This window comes from Rhinopithecus bieti, unplaced genomic scaffold (assembly GCF_001698545.2).
Source record: "Rhinopithecus bieti isolate Rb0 unplaced genomic scaffold, ASM169854v2 scaffold_75975, whole genome shotgun sequence".
NCBI lineage: Eukaryota > Metazoa > Chordata > Mammalia > Primates > Cercopithecidae > Rhinopithecus > Rhinopithecus bieti.
The window spans coordinates 70373-89581 of NW_016828707.1; the positions used below are offsets into that span (position 1 = coordinate 70373).

The 19209-nt window shown below is 47.1% G+C and overlaps 1 protein-coding gene across 1 annotated transcript in view; it reads right to left on the minus strand.

Annotated features, from left to right (window-relative positions):
- Positions 1-19209, minus strand: part of STK32B (serine/threonine kinase 32B) — a gene marked incomplete at its 3' end in the record, with an annotated part of 393231 nt that overhangs the window by 55407 nt on the left and 318615 nt on the right. Inside the window, exon 5 of the mRNA XM_017864573.1 lies at positions 9779-9816. Within this exon, the coding sequence (XP_017720062.1) occupies positions 9779-9816 (38 nt within the window). The remainder of the gene's footprint in view (positions 1-9778; positions 9817-19209) is intronic.

Consider the following 19209-nt stretch of genomic DNA (forward strand, 5'->3'; position numbering starts at 1 on the left):
AGCCCTTTGTCAGATGAGTAGATTGCAAAAATTTTCTCCCATTCTGTAGGTTGCCTGTTCACTCTGATGGTAGTTTCTTTTGCTGTGCAGAAGCTCTTTAGTTTAATTAGATCCCATTTGTCAATTTTGGCTTTTGCTGCCGTTGCTTTTGGTGTTTTAGACATGAAGCTCTTGCCCATGCCTATGTCCTGAATGGTACTACCTAGGTTTTCTTCTAGGGTTTTTATGGTATTAGGTCTAACATTTAAGTCTCGAATCCATCTTGAATTAATTTTGTGCTACACACTTTTAAACAACCAGAACTAACAAGAACTCACTCATTCATGAGAACACCCCCAGGATCTCATCATCTCCCACCAGGTCCTACCTCCAACACTGGAGATTACAATTTGACATGAGATTTGGGTGAGGACACAAATCCAAACCATATCAGAATGATTTGTCCTAAGTACCTTATTAGCTTCTTTCCACTCCTTCATTCCCCATCTTAGTCCATTTGGGCTGCTGTAACAGAATGTCATAGACTGATTAACAACAGACATGTGTTTCTCACAGTTCTGGAGGCTAGTCCAAGATCAAGGCCCTGACAGATTTGGTGTCTGTGAAGGGCCTGCTTCCTGGTTCAGAGGCGGCAACTTCTTGCTGTGTTTTCACATGGTGGAAGGGGTGAGGGAACTTTCTGGGGTCTTTTTAATAAGGGCACTAATCCCATTCATGAAGGTTCCACCCTCATGACCTAATCGCCTCTCAAAGGCCTCTGATATGGTTTAGGTCTGTGTCCTCACCCAGATCTCATGTAATCACCAGTGTTGGAAGAGGGACCTGGTGGGAGGTGATTGGATCATGGGGTTGGATTTTCCCCTTGCTGTTTTTGTACTAGTGAGTGAGTTCTCACAAGATCTGACTGTTTATAAAAGTATGTGGCACTTCCCCCACCCCCCCAAACTCCTGCCAGTCATGTCAAGTCTTGCTTGCTTCCCCTTCAGCTTCCACTATGATTATAAGTTCCCTGAGGCCTCCCCAGTCATGACTCCTGTACAGCCTGTGGAACTGTGAGTCAATTAAACCTCTTCTTCATAAATTACTCAGTCTCAGGTAGTTCTTTATAGCAGTGTGACAACAAATTAATATAGAAAATTGGTACCAGGAGTGGGGCACTGCTATAAAGACACCTGAAAATGTGTAAGTGACTTTGGAACTGGGTAACTGGCAGAGGTTGGAAGAGTGTGGAGGTCTCAACTGAAGACAGGTAGATGAGGGAAAGTCTGAAACTTACTAGAGACTTGTTAAATTGTGACCAAAATGCAAAGTGATATGAATAATGAAGTCCAGGCTGAGGTGGTGTCAAATGGAGATGAGGAACCTACTGGGAAGTGGAGCAAAGGTCACTTTGCTTATGCATTAGCAAAGAGGTTGGAGACCCTAGAAATATGTGGAATTTTGAACTTGAGAGTGATGATTTAGGGCATCTGGTAGAAGAAATTTCTAAGAAGCAAAATGTTCAAGATGTAGTCTGGCTGCCTCTAACAGCCTATGCTTATTTTCATGAGTAAAAAAAATGACCTGGAAATGGAACTTGTATTTAAAAGGGAGGAAGAATGTAAAAGTTTGGAAAATGCAGCCCAGCCATGTGGTAGAAATGAAAAACCCATTTTCTTGGGAGGAAATCAAGCTGGCTGCAGAAATTTGCATAAGTAATAGCCAAGACAATGGAAAATGCCTCAAAGGCATTCCAGAGACCTTTGCAGCAGCCCCTCCCATCAGAGGCTTGGAGGCCTAAAAGGAAAAACTAGTTTTGCTGCCAGGTCCAGGGCCCTGCTGCCCTGCCTAACCTTGAGACACTGCTCCCTGCATTCCAGCCACTCCAGCTCCAGCCGTGGCTAAAAAGCCCCAGATATATCTCAGGCTTCTGCTCCAGAGGGTGCAAGCCATAAGCCTTGGTAGTTTCCACGTGGTGTCAAACCTGTGGGTATGCTGAGGGTAAGAGTTGAGGCTTGAGAGCCTCAACCTAAATTTAAGAGGATATATGGAAATGTCTGGATGTCCAGGTAGAAGTCTGCTGCAGGGGTAGAGCCCTCATCAAGAACTTCTACTAGAGAAGTGTGAAGGAGAAAAGTGGGGTTGGAGCCCCCACAGAGGCACTGCCTAATGGAGCTGTGAGAAGAGGGTCATCGTTCTCCAGATCCCAGAATGATATATCCTCCATAGCTTGCACTATGCACCTAGAAAAGTCACAGGCACTCATTGCCAACCTGTGAAAGCAGCTGAGGGGACTGTACCCTGCAGAGCAACAGGAGCAGAGATGCCCAAGGCCTTGGGAACCCACCCCTTGCATCAGTGTGGCCTGGATGTGAGACATGGAGTCAAAGGAGATTATTTTTGAGCTTTAAGCTTTAATGACTTTCCTGCTGGGTTTTGGACTTGCATGAGGCCCCTTTGTTTTAGCTGATTTCTCCCTTTTGGAACAGTTGTATTTATCCAATGCCTGTAATGCCCATTGTATCCTGGAAGTAACTAACTTGTTTTTTATTTTACAGGCTCATAGGTGGAAAGGACTGGCCTTGTCTCATATGAGACTCTGGACTTTTGAGTTAATGCTGGAATGAGTTAAGACTCTGTGGGACTATTGGGAAGCCATGATTGTATTTTGAAATGTGGGAAGAACATGATATTTGGGAGGGGCGGGAGGTGAAATAATATGGTTTGTGTCCAAATCTCATGTCTAATTATAATCCTCGGTGTTGGAAGAGGGGCCTGGTGGGAGGTGACTGGATCATAAGAGTAGATTTCCCCTTTGCTGTTCTTGTAATAATGAATTAGTTCTCACAAGATCTGGTTGTTTATAAAAGTGTGTAGCAGTTCCCCCAACTCCTGCCAGCCATGTGAAGACGTGCTTGCTTCCCCTTCACCCTCCTGCCATGATTATAAGTTTCCTGAGGTCTCCCTAGACATGCCTCCTGAACAGCCTATGGAATTGTGAGTCAATTAAACCTCTTTTCTTCATAAATTATCCAGTCTCAGGTAGTTCTTCATAAAAGTGTGAGAATGGACTAACACAGCTCCACCTCCTAACACCATCACCTTGGGGATTAGGGTTTCAACCTTTGAATTTTGGGGGGACACAAACATTCAGGCCATAGCACTCCCCCACCAGGGGAGGTGCAGTGATTATGTGAAGGGTGAATTTAGGGTGAGCAAACTGGCCCTGCTCAGCTTGGCTCTGTCCAGGTTCCTCTCACCAGGAATCGGACCTCTCTCCTGGTCCTCCAGGCTCTTGGTCTGACTTGGGCAGTCCTTCACTCCATACAGGGGAGTGGGGGGACTTGGTGGTGAATCTGTCTCTGTCTGGGTCCCTTACTAGCCTTTCTCAGGGATGTGGGTGATATCTTGGTCTCTGTTTGTCACTTTCTTGTTTTATTTCGTATTGTTAAAATCCCACATAGAGAAGATAGGGGTGTTATGAATTGAATTGTGTCCCTTTTCCCCCAAAATTCACGTACCAAAGTCCAAATCCCATGTACCACGGAATGTGGCCTTATCTGGAAATAGAGTCATTACAGATGTCATTCATTATGATGAAGTCATATTGAAATGGGGTGGGTCCCAAATCCAATATGACTGGTGTCCTTATCAAAAGGAGAAATTTGGATGCTGACATGCACACAAGGAGAATGCCATGTGAGGAGCAGAGTTATGCTGCCACAAGCCAAGAAGCTGTCAGAACTAGCAGAAGGCCCTGGAGCAGAGCCTTCCCTACCCACTTCAGAGGAAGCAGGGTCATGCTGGCACCGTGATCCTGAACTTCCAGCCTCCAGAACTGTGAGACAATATGTTTTCGTTGCTTAAGCCTGTCAGTTGTGGGGCTTTCTTATGGTAGCCCTAGAAAATACAGGGGCTATTTGCTGGCATCCTCAGTGTCTCACATACCATGTCTTTAGGACTTTAACACCCTCCCCTGGCACAGTGCTGCAGCAGAAGCCCCGTTTCTGGCAGCTTGCTGGAAAGAATCTTACTACAATCTTCCTCAGGACACGTAGAACAGTTTTAAAGTGCATTACTACGTACTTATTCTTACAGTCTTGGGACCCATATGGTTCCAAGACATCCACCATTGGCTCCTCAGGCTTAACAGAAACATCTCAGCCTTCCAACTTGTATGAGTGGCTTCCTCTCTCTTTCTTCTCAACTGCTACAATCCCCATGTATAATGTTTTATAAATAGTACATGCCCAATTTTTTAGTTTCCTGGAGTCTCTTCCTCCTGGCATGCTGGGGGTAGCACATACAACGTTTTGACAAGAGAAAAGGGGGTGTTGACATGGCTGGCCATGGTCATTTTGGGGAGCACTCATCACATTTATCAACAAATATGTTAGCAACAGATGGGGAGGCAATTCTTTGAAACGAGTTCAGTTAATGAGTATTATAAAATACAGTACATTAATAGAAAATTTGAGGTACAATAAGGCCACCAGATCAGGAGATGACTGATAGTTTGTTACAGTTCCCAAGAATGGGGGCAGGCTACGTCATGGGCAGGGGAGACAGGGAAGCATCAGGGCCGCTCAGGAGGATGGGGAGTGGGGAAATGTGGGCCAGAGCCTTTATTGTGGTTTCCATGGGAAGGAATGGGTGAGGCAAGGTTAGCAGGCTTAGAATTGACTAGTCTGAGTAATTTCAGTGGACTCTGGGTTCTAGGGGCTGTCTCTAGTTTTCTGGTACCTGTGGGAATTAGGGGAGGTGAGGAGGGACCTGGAACATAAAATTCCTAGGACAGCGGATAAAGAAGGTGTTGGGGGTATGCCTCTGGATTGGTTGGTTGGCATCTGAAAAGTATGCCTTAGGGCAAGTTGTTTACCAGTTCTAGGACTGGCCAGCCCTGGGCAGGGCAGTCAATCAGTGTAGCAAGGCTCCAGAGGTCAAAACTTCAGAATACAGAAAATACAAGACATGGATCATTCAATAAAGAAAACAAATCCACTCTGACCACATGGCTGCTGCGTTGCCAGCTGCTGAATATCCAGATCAGGTTTCTGAACCCCACTGTGCGCATCCCACAGTCACAAGAAATGAGTGTGTACCTCTGAAATGCCATCCCTCAAAGGCTCTACTGACCTCCAGTATGATTCAGGATCCAATGTACATGTCCCTTCCTCCAGGAAGCCCTCCTGCAATACTCTCCTGGCCTCAGTAACCTGCTGGCCACAGCCCCGTGCTTGCTCTGTCCTGGCCTTGACCCCAATGGGTCATCATCAACTGTTTACATTTCCATTCCTCCCACAGCCTTGGCTGCAGATTAGATCCACCTGGGAACAGTAAAAGATCCCACTACTCAGCACTCTGTTCTGTAAGAGGAATCAAATGAGAGCTTCTGGAGGTGGGGCCTTGGGACCCTGGTGATGTGCCACCAGGACAGAGAACAGCCACCCCAGACCACGAGGTCCTTGGCCACAGGGACTCTGCCTCCTATGGTCACTGGGCACAATGCCTGGCCATGGCAGGTCTGCAACAAACGAACCACTTCCCAAATACAGAAGAGGATGAGGACTACATTCTTCATTGTCATCATCAATGATCTTTGAACCAGGGCTCTCAGTGGCACTTAAGGGCAAAATACAGCCTCTTTCCTTCTGTCTCTCACTCTTCTCGCCTTGCCCACCTTTGGGGAAGTCCAGCTCCTGTGTGGAAAGCACTAGCCCACCTGCCTGTGTATGTGGCTCCATCCATTCCATTTCCACTGGCCTCTTCCATCACCCTCATGGTAGAAAACTGCATTAATGGCCTCAATTCTTCACCCCTCTCTGGATCACCCCATTGCCATGTGCCTTTGCAGTGTCCTCTCCCTCAGACTCTAGGTTCGGCCAAGTGACTTGCTTTGTCTCCTGCATTGGGGGCAAACACGACACAGGTGGAGGCTTGAGTGGTTGGGGTCTCCTGTTCTTGCTCCTGCTATGGCCATGAGCAGACCATGCAGATGAACTTGCAGGGGATGAGCTCAAGGAGCAGGGCTGAGTCACCTAGTGAGCCAGCCAAGGCCAGAGGGGATCGCCTGACAGCCACTTGAGCCTCAGGCATTGTAGTGGGTTCAGCCAACATCAACAGCACTGCCTACCCAACCCTGGTCTTAGGAGCAAGCCCAGCCAAGATCAGCCCAGCCCAGCCTAGAGTCTCTCAACCCCAGGATACTGTGAGCTAAATGGATGTGTTTTGTTTATGGCATTTAAGCTCTGTGGTTATTCATTACTCAGCTTTATTGTACCAACAGAAAATTAATTCAGTTGCTTCCCCCTTCCTCTATGTCTTTAAATTCCCCATTGCCTTGATCTCATGAGCCTCAGCCTAAAATGAACTCAGCTCTTTGTTCTGAGGTGCTGTATCTTCTTTCACTCTACTTTACCTTAATGCATAGTCTCTCTCTGCTTTTGCAGCTGGCTCAAAAACTCAAATCTTTGAGCAGAATTAAAATGTCCATTCTAAGACATAAAACCCTGAAAGATCAGAAAGGAAGGAAGACACTAGGGGAGCAGAGAAGCTTGTGAGAGATGCTTGGATTTTGTGTAACTAGCAGATCTTGGACATCATTAATAAAATATTAATGCAGTTGTTTAATTATGTTTATATTTCACTTGAAACACAACTGACCAACTTGTTCTCTGAGAAAGTATTTAATGCAACCAGTGATGGAACTCTTGAAATAGCAATACACAGTTATTGGTTTGTGAAAGGTTTTGTCATGCAGTTTACAAAAGGTGCACCACAAATGGGGTGCCCTTAGGACTCATTTAGGAACACGTACTGTACCGCTCGTCTTATGACTAGGTCATGTTTCATAGTAAAGGTTTTGAAGGCATAAGATTAGTTGTAAATGTTAAAATCCTACAAAATAAACTGCTGTTGTATTCCTCTAATAGCCATTTCCCTCTTGTTTCTGCAGTTCTGCCCCACTGTCTCTACCACCTGTCCATCCAGGAACCTTCCTCTGTTTGGCCTTGTCATGCGTTTAGGATTCCACTGTCATGGGGCTGCCTCTAAGACAACCCCTGCACACATCTTTCCCTCTACCCTCTGCCCCCGACCTCTTCTGAGCTTCCCCACACTCCCCAACACCATGCAACCCACCAGCGTTGGGACCCTATTTGCCTTGTTCATCATTCTGTTATCCAGAACCTGGCACACAGCAGGTGCTCAAGAGTTGTTTACTGAAGGAAAGAGAAAGGCAAGAATAGCCAGCTTCAGGCTCTGCTCTAAAAGCCACTCAGCTTCTCCACTCGGAAGAGCAGGTAAAGGAGGGCCATGGGCATAGACTCCCCTCTTTCCCTTCTCTCCCCAGAAAGGAGACTCCTCTTTTTCTGAGTGAAATTCCCTGCTCCTAAATTTGTATTTGGCACCACCTGCAAAGCCACTCATTGAGTGTTGGAGGGGGGAAGGGTTATCAGCCAGTCACCTCTTAGTATGAAATATTATATTCAATGCTCAGTCCCACCAGCTAGCAGAGACTTTTTGATGAAATGGGAGGCTGGAGAGAGAGAAGACTGGATGCAGGGGCACTTGGGGAGTGTGTGGGGTGCTGCATAGCCAGAAGGCAGGGCTGGGACACTGTGAAGGCCAAGCAGGGGGTGGCAAAAGATGAGGAGCTCAAGGGGGCAGAAGAGGATCCAGAAAGAATGTGGGAAAGGCTGAGGTGGAGGCTGAGAATGGGTGCAGAAAGGAAGGTGGGATGGAATGGATGGAAATCCCAAAGACAGGAAAGAGAAAACCTAGGGGACGCTGCCTGGGAGCAGCCTACCTGCCTGTATCTTTTGTGCAGCAGCTTCAGGGGAGCTGTGGCCAGGGGCTATGAGTAGGGAGCCAGAACTACGAAGCCAGGCAGTCCTGGGTTACCTCCATACTCTCTGTGTCATGTTTTCTCATCAGTGCAATGGCTGGCTTATTGCTATTAATGTTTCTGCTTGAATTTTGCTTCTGCACCGCTTTGCAGGGCCTGGAAGTCTCCCCCGCTAGCGGTCTCTCTTAACCAACAGGACAGAGCTTTGAGGATGCTGCCTGGAACCGAGTCTTGCAGACCCCTGCTTTCTAGACAGCCATGCAGAACCATCCCTGTGTCTTCTCACCTCCTCTTTACCCTGCTCCTGTGATCTGACCTTGCCTGGCCCTGAGCAGAGAAAGGGGACAGGAAGAGGGCGAGTTACCTACCCCTTCCCGGGCACTTGCATACTGTGATGGGTGGCTGACCTTTGAGTCTCACCTGAGACGAGACTTTCACCTCCCTGCAAGGTGGGTCGATTACTTCTGCGTCACTGCTGGAAAGGCTGAGACACAGAGGCACAGCCACTGGTCCAAGGACACTCAGCTGGCTGGGGGCTTAGCTGAGTGACACATCTGAAGATCCTGACTTTTAGATACAAACTGGAGACATTGCTTTTGCTTCCTTTCCAGCCTTGATTTGGATCCTCAGCTCTGTCCATGCCCCAGGCGTCTTGGGGCCACTGCTGACCTTCCATTCAGGAGCACAGTGAGTTCAATCCTACTGCCCCCAAAGCACTTAGTCTGGTTCCAGCATCTGATGCAGAGATGCAAATGGTCCCAACCACCACTCCTGTACATAGGGATGCACACTATGAGGTTAGGATGCCCCAAGCTATGCTGATGGCACATGGGAAGTTTGAGAGGAGCTGTGAGATAGAACCATGACCTCAGTCTGCAGGGGTGGGGAAGGAGGGCGGGGGAGCTATGTAGGAAACGTGACACATTCATCCCTGAAGGCCTCAGCAGGGATGATAACCCCTACTTTAGAAGAATCCCCAACTGCTCCCTCCAGCCAACCCCATGTTAGGCCCTGAGAGGCCCCTGAAGCAATGCCAGTGAATTTAGTTTTCAAGGCTGTAAGGCTCCTGTTGGCATCAGCCGCAATTGATTGTCAAGTCCACTGAGCATTCTTGGTCTGAGCCCTAGGCTCATGGTTCTTAAACTTTGTTGGGCATCCCATCCCCAGAATTCTGATCCAGAACACAGGAGCCCAGGCTTGCTGAAGCAGGACCAGGCCTGACCTCTGATTTTTACCAGGTCCCCCCAGGTAATTCTGGTAAGGCCAGAGTTAGAGAGCCATTGACTTGGTGCCTTGCTACTCAAAGTGTGGTCCACGGACCAGTAGCATCAGCCACCTGGGAGCTTTGCAGACTCTGGAGTTTGCAGAGTCTAGTCCCATCTCAGACTTATTAAGTCCGTTTGAGAAGATGTCTAGAAGATCTGTGTGCACATAAAGGAAATTTTGAGAAGCCTGACATAGCTGATAGATGAGTAAATGCTTAGTGGATTATGAAGTATTAAGCTCTGCTTGCTAGAAATGAGTGTGCACTCTCATTTCATCCCCATGAACACCCTGCAAGAGAGGTGCCTTTTCCCCATTTTACAGAAAATTACATTGAGGCTCAGAGAGGTGGGTGACTTCTGAAGTCACACGTTCATAGGTGAGGGAGGTGGGGTTGGAACTCCGGGACCCCATGCTCATCCTCACGGCGGCTCTGTCCTCCTCACATGGGGATATGAACAGCAATGACTTCCGACGTGAACACTTTAAATAACTTTGATTCAACTTACCACGGCAGGACATGGACCAGAAATTTACACAGATGTTCGTCCACCAGGATTGAAACAAGAGAAGGTTTCTAGCCAATACTAATGTCCAACTCAGCAAGACCCAACCCCCACCCCTGCACCATTTCCCAGTGCCTCAAACTTTCCACTGAGAGTCCCTGTAAAGGATTCATAGCAGGCTTACCGTGTTCATCCAGGAGGATGTTATCTGGCTTGATGTCTCTGTAAAAGAAAACAAAGAAGCTGGCAATGTGGTTCCTGAGCCCACAGATGAGTACATCAACAAGCGCCACATCAGGACAAATGCTGGCAACACCCAGGCTGCTCACCTCTCCCTGACCTGAGGCCTCAGACAGGCAGCGTGACAGTAATTGGTAAGATAATGGGATGCCTGTGTTCTTATCGCCTCTTCTCTTTCCTGGAAGTGCAAGTAGATTGTTTGAATATTTTTTTCCTGAATATTCTTAATTTTTAGCCTCTCAGCTCCAGCTTCAATGGTAACAGCAGTGACTGCTCACTGAGCATGTGATCAGTGCCAGCAAGGGGAGGCACCTGCCCACCCTGAGGTAGCTGAGCCATCCCACCAGGGCTCCCTGCAGGTATCATGGCATCCACTTGAGCTCAATGAGGGTTTGGAAGTTGTCGTCAGAGATGGGCAAACTATGGCTCTTGGCCAAATCCAGCCCTGGGCCAGTTTTTGTATGGCCTGGGAGCTAAGAATCACTTTAACATCTTTAAAGCACTGTAAAAACAAAACAACATATACACATACACACACCCACGCACACACAGAAGAACACACAACAGAGATTAACGTGGTCGTCAAAGCCTCAAGTGTTGATTATCTGGCCCTTTATGGAGAAAGTTTCCTGACCTCTTTTAAGGGTAACATAGTGACCCACATGCGGCAAAATCTGGGCTGAGCAGTTTCTGGAAAGTTCTGCTCTACATCACCATTAAAGCAAAAGGCCTCTCAATTCCAAGTGAAACATTTTGAAGGCTGACGCTTTGCTTTCTTTACGTCTACGTGCCTGTACCTAGCACAGTGCCTGACACAGTGGTAGACACATGTGAAACACTACCGAGTATAAGGATGGAAGAGTGAAAGTGGGAGAAGAACAACTTCAACCCCAGCTTACTTATTATTGACGTGTACACACTTGGTGAAGCTCTGCATTAAAACCATAGATTTTTACAAATGCATAAATTTTCACTCATTTATAACAAATGTCAAATCTACTGAGACTAATGATAGTGTTCTTCAAAATAAAGAGCAACCGCTCCTGAGTTTATCAAATATTAATTCTACCCGAAAACACACTGTGGTAATTGGTAGTAATGCAATGCAATGCCTATGGGTTTGGAGATGAAAGAAGCACTTAACCTATACATTTAAATTTTTATTTTCATTGTGACTTTTCAAGCCTATGAGTACTGAGGAGCACTGCGTGTGTGGGCCCCTGCTGCCGAGGTCACAAAGCCTCCACTGTGAACAAAGAGATTACTGCAGAGACTCACAGGGAGCCACATGGGAGGAATGAACTTGATAACTTATAAAACTAAAACAAAAGGCAGAAGACCTAGAGTCAAGTGCTTGTGAATGAAGTCAGCAAACGCTTGGTCCCTGCCCAGGGTGGCTCCCAGCAGGGTTTCTCAACAAAAGATGAGAAAAGAGAAAAGAAAATGCATGTCAAGAATGAAAACACAGCAGCAAATGCTCAAGCTTTATCTCTTAAGATATCACTGGGACTGAGATGATTTAATGTGTGGTGTGGGGACCAGGGAGGATGTGGCTGTGGCCCAGGGAATGTGAGCTACAAAATGCCTACAAGGGCCACAGACTAAAGATGGAGTTAGAGTCAGGACACAGGTAAGGTGAGGGTGGGATGACAGACCCAAGAAGATGTGATCTGGTGTACTGGGTTGAACGGTGTCCCTCCAAAATTCATGTCTACCCAGAACCTCAGAATGGGACCCTATATGGAAATGGAGTCTTTGCAGAGGCATTTACTTAAGGATCTTGAGATGAATTATCTTGGATTTAGGGAGGGCTCTAAAGACTCGTGTCTTTATAGGAGGAAAGTAGGGGGAGGGATTTGGATGCAGACACAGGAGAGAAGAAGGCCATGTGGAGATGAAAGCAGAGCCTGGAGTGATGCAGTCATACACCAGGAATGCCTGGAGTCGCCCAGAGCTGGAACAGGCTGGGAGCGGATTCCCTCCTGAACCTCCAGAATAAGCACAGCCATGACTCCACTTTGATTTTGGACTTCTGGCCAGAATTATGAGAGAATAAATTTGTACTGTTTGAAGCCACCAATTTTGCAGTAAAATTTGCTGTGGCAGTGCCAGGAAGCTAACACAACTGGCACGGTGGAAGGAGAGCTGATAGAGGGGAGGGCAAACCTCAAAGGGCAGCTGGGGCCCCACTAACCACAGCATGGCCTTGGACAAACCCAGTGCCTGGCCACGCCCCCACATCCACATTGCACCGGCTCACAGTGTCTCATATCCTGAGAACAGAATGGCGCACAGATGTGGCCAGCTTGGTCCCTAGACCCCACAGAGCCAAGGAAAGGGGCTGTTCTGTTTGGGAGAGTTCGGTCCATGAGCTGGACAGTCTGGGTTCCAACTCCAGCCTCATTTTTGACTATCTGCATGATCCCTGCCTCTGCCTCAGTTTCCTTTGCTGTGTGGATTAAATACCTGATACATAACACACATTGCTTCTGTGCTGGCTCTTAGCACAGAGTTGAATCTCAAGCATTTACAGAGCGTCCCCTTCGCGGTCATGAAGGACGCGTCATGAACAAGACAGACCCAGCCGAATGGAGCTTGCATTCTAGGAGGAGAGGCAGGCCAGAAGGCACAGGAATCAATGGTAGGATTGTAAATTGGGGCAGGTGAAGAAGGCAAACCAGAGTCTAGAAAAAAGATTAATAGAGGGACCCTAGTTTTGGTAGATGCTCAGGAAGACCTTTAAGAAGAGGTGACATTGGGTTGACAACTGAATGGCAAGAAAAGGTCAGCTGTGCACCATCTAGTGAGCGAGTTCTCATTTTGCAGATGAGGAAGTAGGAGGAAGAGAGAATAAATGATCTGGCCTGTGATGTGGTTCTAGCCATGGAAGCTGACAAAGGTGATGGGTGTCACCCTGTTAATTCGGTTATGTCACAGGGCAAAGTTGGTGGGATGGCAGTCCCAGGATTATACTACATTGTATGACTCTGTCTTGGCAGACTGGAGTGAGAGCTCAAGACATGAGCTGCCATGTGGGAGCCAGCCACACGGCGGGGAATGTAGGTGTCCCTGGGAGGAAGAGTGACCACTGGCCTATGTGTAGCAAGAGAACGGGACCTCAGTTCTGCAGCCACAAGAGCTGAATTTGCCAACAACCACAAGAGCCTGGGAGAGGACCCCATACCGTGTTCCAGAAAGGATTGCAGCCTGGTGGGCATGTGGATTGTAGTTTTGTGAGACACTATGCAGATGATCCAGTTAAGCCCACCTGGACTCCTGGGCCATGGAAATGGAGGGAAAATAAATGTGAGTTATTTTAAGTTGTTAAGTTATAATATAAGCTGCACAGCAACAGAAAATTAATTCTCTAGCTATATGATCTTGGCCCACTTACTCTGAGCCTCATTTTCCTCATTTGGGAAATGGGAACACAGCAGCAGCCATCTCCCTGTTGCTGAGTGTACAATGACATTTGTTCAGTGCTTCACACAGTCCCAGTGCAGTGTGGAAGAAGTGCTGAAATAAGTCACAGTGATGGGACTGTCATTGCTCTTTCAAAAGGGGCTGGGGAGAACTCAGAGACAGACTGGCAGATTCTTGAGCCTTTAGCAAATTAGGTCTCTTTCAAAGGAGACTTGCTGGACAGACGCCTGCAAAGCTGCGTGGAGGAGATGGAGAATCTCAATCACTTGAGATTTAATAAGACTAGCATTTTATGGGGAAAGCATCTCAGCAGAACCTTTAGTTTAGCCGGTTTCAGGACCGTTTCCTCCAGCTCTATTTTTCACATCGATCATATCTCAGCTCCAGCGCGACATCCTGTTGAAAATGGGTTTGAACGTTCAGAAAGGGCATTAGGAGCATTGCATGGATGGGAAGGCGGTGACGATGTTTTCTGAGGACAGGCCCATAATTTCAGAGCTGGGCAAAATGACACTTTGATGGAAAGTATGCATGCAGAGCTATAAAACCCGGTGCTGCTCTTGAATTATTCCCCAGCCCTCAAATAAAACAAAGCATAAAATGTCAGCTGGGCTATTTTAAAAAACAGCATAGAAATGGCTCTGATCCAGAGGTACCCATGCACAGACTGCCAAGCAGGGCCACCAGGATGTTTCTGCATGTGTCTTTTGGCAGGGGGCTTCTCAATATTCTATGCTGGCAATCTTAAGCAGCAGTAAAGAGAAATACAAAAACCTGGAGGGGAAAGCTAAACTAAGTGAAGTAAAAATCTGTGGCTATTTTATCACTAGTGAAGGGAACATGCTATCCATATTCATGCGAGAGGGAAAGGGAGGTAGTAAAGGACAGAGAAGAGAGACTTGAGATCCAGTTCTGAGTCTGCCTCTTGCTGACCATGCAGACAGGAGCACACTGCCCTGGGTGAGTGATAGGGTTTGGATCTGTGTCCCCGCCCAAATCTCATGTCAAATTGTAATCCCCAGTGTTGGAGGTGGGGCCTGGTGGGAGGTGATTGGATCATGGGGGTGGTTTCTCCTGAATGGTTTCGCACCATCCCCTTGGTGCTATTGTCAGGACAGTGAGTTGTGGCTGTTTAAAAGTGTGTAGCACCTCCCCCACTGTCTCTCTTGTTCCTGCTCCCGTCATGTAAGATGTGCCTGCTTCCACTTTGCCTTCTGCCATGATCGTGTTTCCTGAGGCCTCCCCAGAATCCAAGCAGATGCTGCCATGCTTCCTGTACTGTCTTCAGAACCATGAGTCAATGAAACCTCTTTTCTTTATAAACAACCCAGTCTCCAGTATTTCTTTATAACAACGTGAGAATGGACTAAGACAATGAACATTAACTTCCTCACCTATAAGTTGGGTAATAATGCCCTCTCTATGGCTACAGTGAGGATTGGATGAGATGATTCTTACGACAGCAACCAGCACAGGGCCAGGCACATGGAAAGGCACAATTGTTATTAATAACAGAGTGGGGCAAAGACATTTCAGTAGGAGATTGAGCCAACAGAACAGGCACTGGGGAAGGATGACCAAAGGCATTTACTGGGGGTTGGGGAGGAATGGGAGGGCTTCACCTTGGCTGTTGACCTCTGCCTTAGCCAGCTTGAATGGGACTTTGCACCCATCCATCAGCAAGCTGATGTGGGATAGGATGCTAAGGAACTTGGTTCTCAAGTTTTAGAATTTCTCACTGTATTGGCATGGCTCATTCTCCTAGAAACTGAGTGACAATTAAGAAATGACAACAGATCAGCTCTACTCATTAAATATCACTTCTTTCACCCTTCTGTCTCCTGCTTCTTGTGGAGGTGGGGACCATGTACACACAGCAGCCCCCAACACAATGCTTCAGTGTTAAAAGCAGTACTGACAGTATTAACAACTATACTTTATTGAGTGTTGATTGTATGTCAGGGACAACCTGAAGTGTGTTATGTGGATTTAACCATGTGCAGTGTAGATATTTGTTACCAGGTGCTGGGGAGGCACTCCATATGTCATCGTCTTGAGGAGACAGGTGTTGCTACTCCTATTTTACTGATGAAGAGAGAACTATTTCAGAGGGTCAGTGATGTGTCTGGTTCCTCCTTGTGATTTATCAAAGGTCAAACACTGGTAGAGATAAGACCTACTCTCATGTTGGTCTCTAGATCAATGTCCTCTCTCTGTGGGTGGGGAAATGAAAAAAAATAAATGAGAGTTCCTAGAATTCTAAAGTAGGCAGTAATAATCTGAGGAACATGCTTATAATAAAAATCTGATTTGATTTTTAAATTAATTAATTTATTATTATTTTTTGAGATGGAGTCTTGTTTTGTCAACCGGGCTGGAGTGCAGTGGTGTGATCTTGGCTCATTGCAACCTCTGCTTCCTGAATTCCAGTGATTCTCGTGCCTCAGCTTCCCAAGTAGCTGGGATGACAGGCATGTGCCACCACATCTGACTAATTTTTGTATTTTTAGTAGAGACATCTTATTACCATGCTGGCCAAGCTGGTCTCAAACTCCTGACTTCAAGTGATCCACCTGCCTTGGCCTTCCAAAGTGCTGGGATTACAGGCATCAGCCACCGTGCTTGTTCTGATTTGATTTTTAAAAATTATGTTATTCACGTTTCAGGAAACTTTTCGTTTATTACACGACCCATATGAAAGGTTGCATTTCTTTTTCAACATGACTCAAATGTCCTTACAAAGCACAGATCTCATCCTGTCCCTTCTTTACATAAATCCTCCAAATGGCCCTATGGTGACTATGGTGCTGGGGCCAGACTCCAGATTTGATGTTTCAATATAATCTCAGAGATGAAAACTGAACACTGAGATGTGCTTGTCAGCTTTAAAATCTGACAACTAAGGTCATTAACGATAACCGCCAAGTGCCGCCATCATATGTGCATGAGAAGGGAGGCAGAGGGAGCCATTCTAGCTCAGAAGAGTCACAAAGACACAATTTTAGATGGAAGCACAGTTGTCACGTGCCCCAGGCCCATTCGTGGTCACATGTTTAGAAAGCACTGATCCAATGGCCAGACTCCAAAGGCCTTCAGGCATTTCCTTATCTGGCCACTAGGCTTGGCCCTCTGCGCCCGGTGGCCCAGCCAGGCCAGACCCACCTTGAGTGCTCCAGGTGCCTCAGTCTTTCCCTGGCCTTATCTCTGGATGGCACATCCTCTTCCCTACTGAACTCTGACCCAGGTTTTAGGACACAGCTCAGCTGCAATCTCCTTCTGGGATACTGTCGAGGGCTGAAGAATGTCTCTGCAAAATTAATGTCACCCAGCTACCTGATAATGTGATCTTATTTAGAAATAGTGTCTTTGCAAGAAAGTGTGTGTCTATATGTCCCAGCAAATAGTGTCTTTGCCAGAAAACTATTACTTTGCTAGTAAGGTAGTTCTGTCTTGCATATAAGTTAAGAGGAAGTTGTCCTGGATTAGGCTGAACCCTAAATCCAGGGACTGGTGTCCTTATAAGAAGAGAGAAAAGAGACACAGGTAGACACAGAGAAGAAGGCCACATAGAGGAGAGACACAGAGGAGAAGGACAGAGGTAGCATGTAGAGTGATGCATCTAACAGCCCATGGCATAGCATGGATTGCCCAAGACCACTGGAAACTGGGAGAGAGGCGGGGGACTTCTCTCTGAGCCTCCAGGAGAACCAACTGTACCCACACCTTGATTTTGGACTTCTGGCCTCCCCTCCTGAACTGCAAACGAATACACTTCTGTTGATTAAAGCCACCCAGTCTGTGCTACTTAAAGACCTCCTCTGGCCCTCGGCACCTCACTGCTTTCCTATGTCCTGGTCCTGATGGTAAAGCTTGACGTTGTCCATTTACTCCCTGCTGTCAGGAGACCAGGTACACACAAGAGAAGGCCACGTGAAGACAGACGCAGAGGGACCAGGGGAGCACCAGCCCTCTGAGCGAGGCTAGGCCGCTATTCAGAAAAGGCTTACTGAAAATATGAAAAAATGAAAGACCTTACATAAGGGCTGAACATGGCCTCCTCCAACCTTGAAGCTTGTGAAGCTCCCAGGGTCCTCAACCCTCTGGGACCTTGACTTCACCTTGACAAATGGGGCAGGAAGCATCAATGTGAAAGGGGAAATTTTGCAGCTCATGTAGATGGAGCCTCTGCCCAAACTGCCCATTGCAATTGGGATGGCTGTGGCCAGCAGAGCTGAGACCCACTGAGTGTGTCTTCTCTGCCAATGACTGTCCCAGGCACTTGGCATGTGCTCCTTGTGTAATCCTCACAACCACCCATATCGAGGACTTGCCACTGCAATAACAATCACTACAAAATGGAGTGACCCCAAACAACACACCTTCATTCTCTCACAGTTCTGGAGGGTGGAAGTCCAAAGTGAACCTCAGGGGCTAAGCCAACAGAGGAGCTCTATTCTTTGCCTTTTTAGGTTCCAGAGGCTGCCCAGGTTCCCTGACTGCTAGCACCTCCTTGAGGCACTCCCACCTCTGCTCCTGCAGCTATATCTCCTACTGCTTCTCTGACCCTACCACCTGCTTGTTGGCAAGAGCCTTGTGATTCCACTGGGCCCACCTGGATAATCCAGGAGAATCTTCCCACATGGTGATCCTCACCTAAATCACACCTGCAAAGTCCCTTTTGCCCTGTAAGGTGACACAGGCACAGGTTATGAGGATTAGGATGTGGCATCTTTGGGGGGGCATTTTCAGTCTACTGCACAGCCCTTCCAGGTAGTGTGATGGATTGGTGTTCCACCAAATTTCTATGTGGAGGTTCCTATTCCCAGTGTTTCTGAATGCAACCATATCTGGAGACAGGGTCTTTCAAGAGGTGATTAAGGTAAAGTGAGGACATTAGAGTGGACTCAAATCCAATCTGACTGGTGTCTTTGTAAGAAGAGGACAGTAGGATTCATGGAGAGACATTAGGGGCCTGTGTGCAGAGGAACAGCCTTGTGAAGAGCAGCAAGAAGGCGGCCGTCTGCAACCCAAGGAGTGAGACCTCAGAGGAAACCAACCCTGCTGGCACCCTTATCCTGGACTTCCAGCTTCCGGAACTGTGAGAAGATTAATTTCTGTTGTTTAAGCTGCCCAGCCTGTGGTATTTTGTATGGCAGCTTTAGCAGACAATCACAGGTAGGCAGGATTGTTACCCCTATTTTACTGGACAATGAAACCAAGGTGAGAGGAGTCGTCACAGAGTCCGTATGTGGGACAGCGTGGATACACCACTTAGAGATCCATGATTTAATTTGAAGGCATGGAAGCAATTTTTTAAATGTACACACAGCCTAATAATGTAGTTCTGCCTTATATCTATTGTAAAACCCCATGCTGCTACTCAAATCATTTTATTCTTGCCTCATCCTTTGGGAGAGAAAATGAATCCAGTCAAGCCATGCTTGGGGGTTGTTGATTATTTTTTTTTAATCCTGCAAAGAACAAACATCAGCCTGGTTGACAATGATTAATTCAGTTCAAAAGTTGTGCCACTCCACAGGGGCCTGGATGTTAACTTGGCTACTAAGGCAATTGCATTCAGCTAATTATTCCCAAGTATATCTCATGGAGATTTCAAAGCTTTTGGGATTCACAAACATGTGCAGGGATGCACCAGGCTCAATTAATTCCTTCATGAATGGATGAGCCCTGTGACACACCTACCTCCCTTGGCCCAATGAGGGAGTCATCTTCTTAAGAAGCTCGGACCTTCTCAGTCCACGTAGCCTGCACAGACCCGCCCATTTCAGTTTTCTTTCTTTCTACTTCCAACTAGAACACTAAATTGCAATGATAGATCCATGAGTCAGCCTGCTATACCAGACCCTGAGCTCCCCAAGGCTGGAGCCATGGTAGTAGCACATGGAAAACAACAGAAGGGTGTGGAGAGCTGGGGTCCTACGGTCCTGGTGA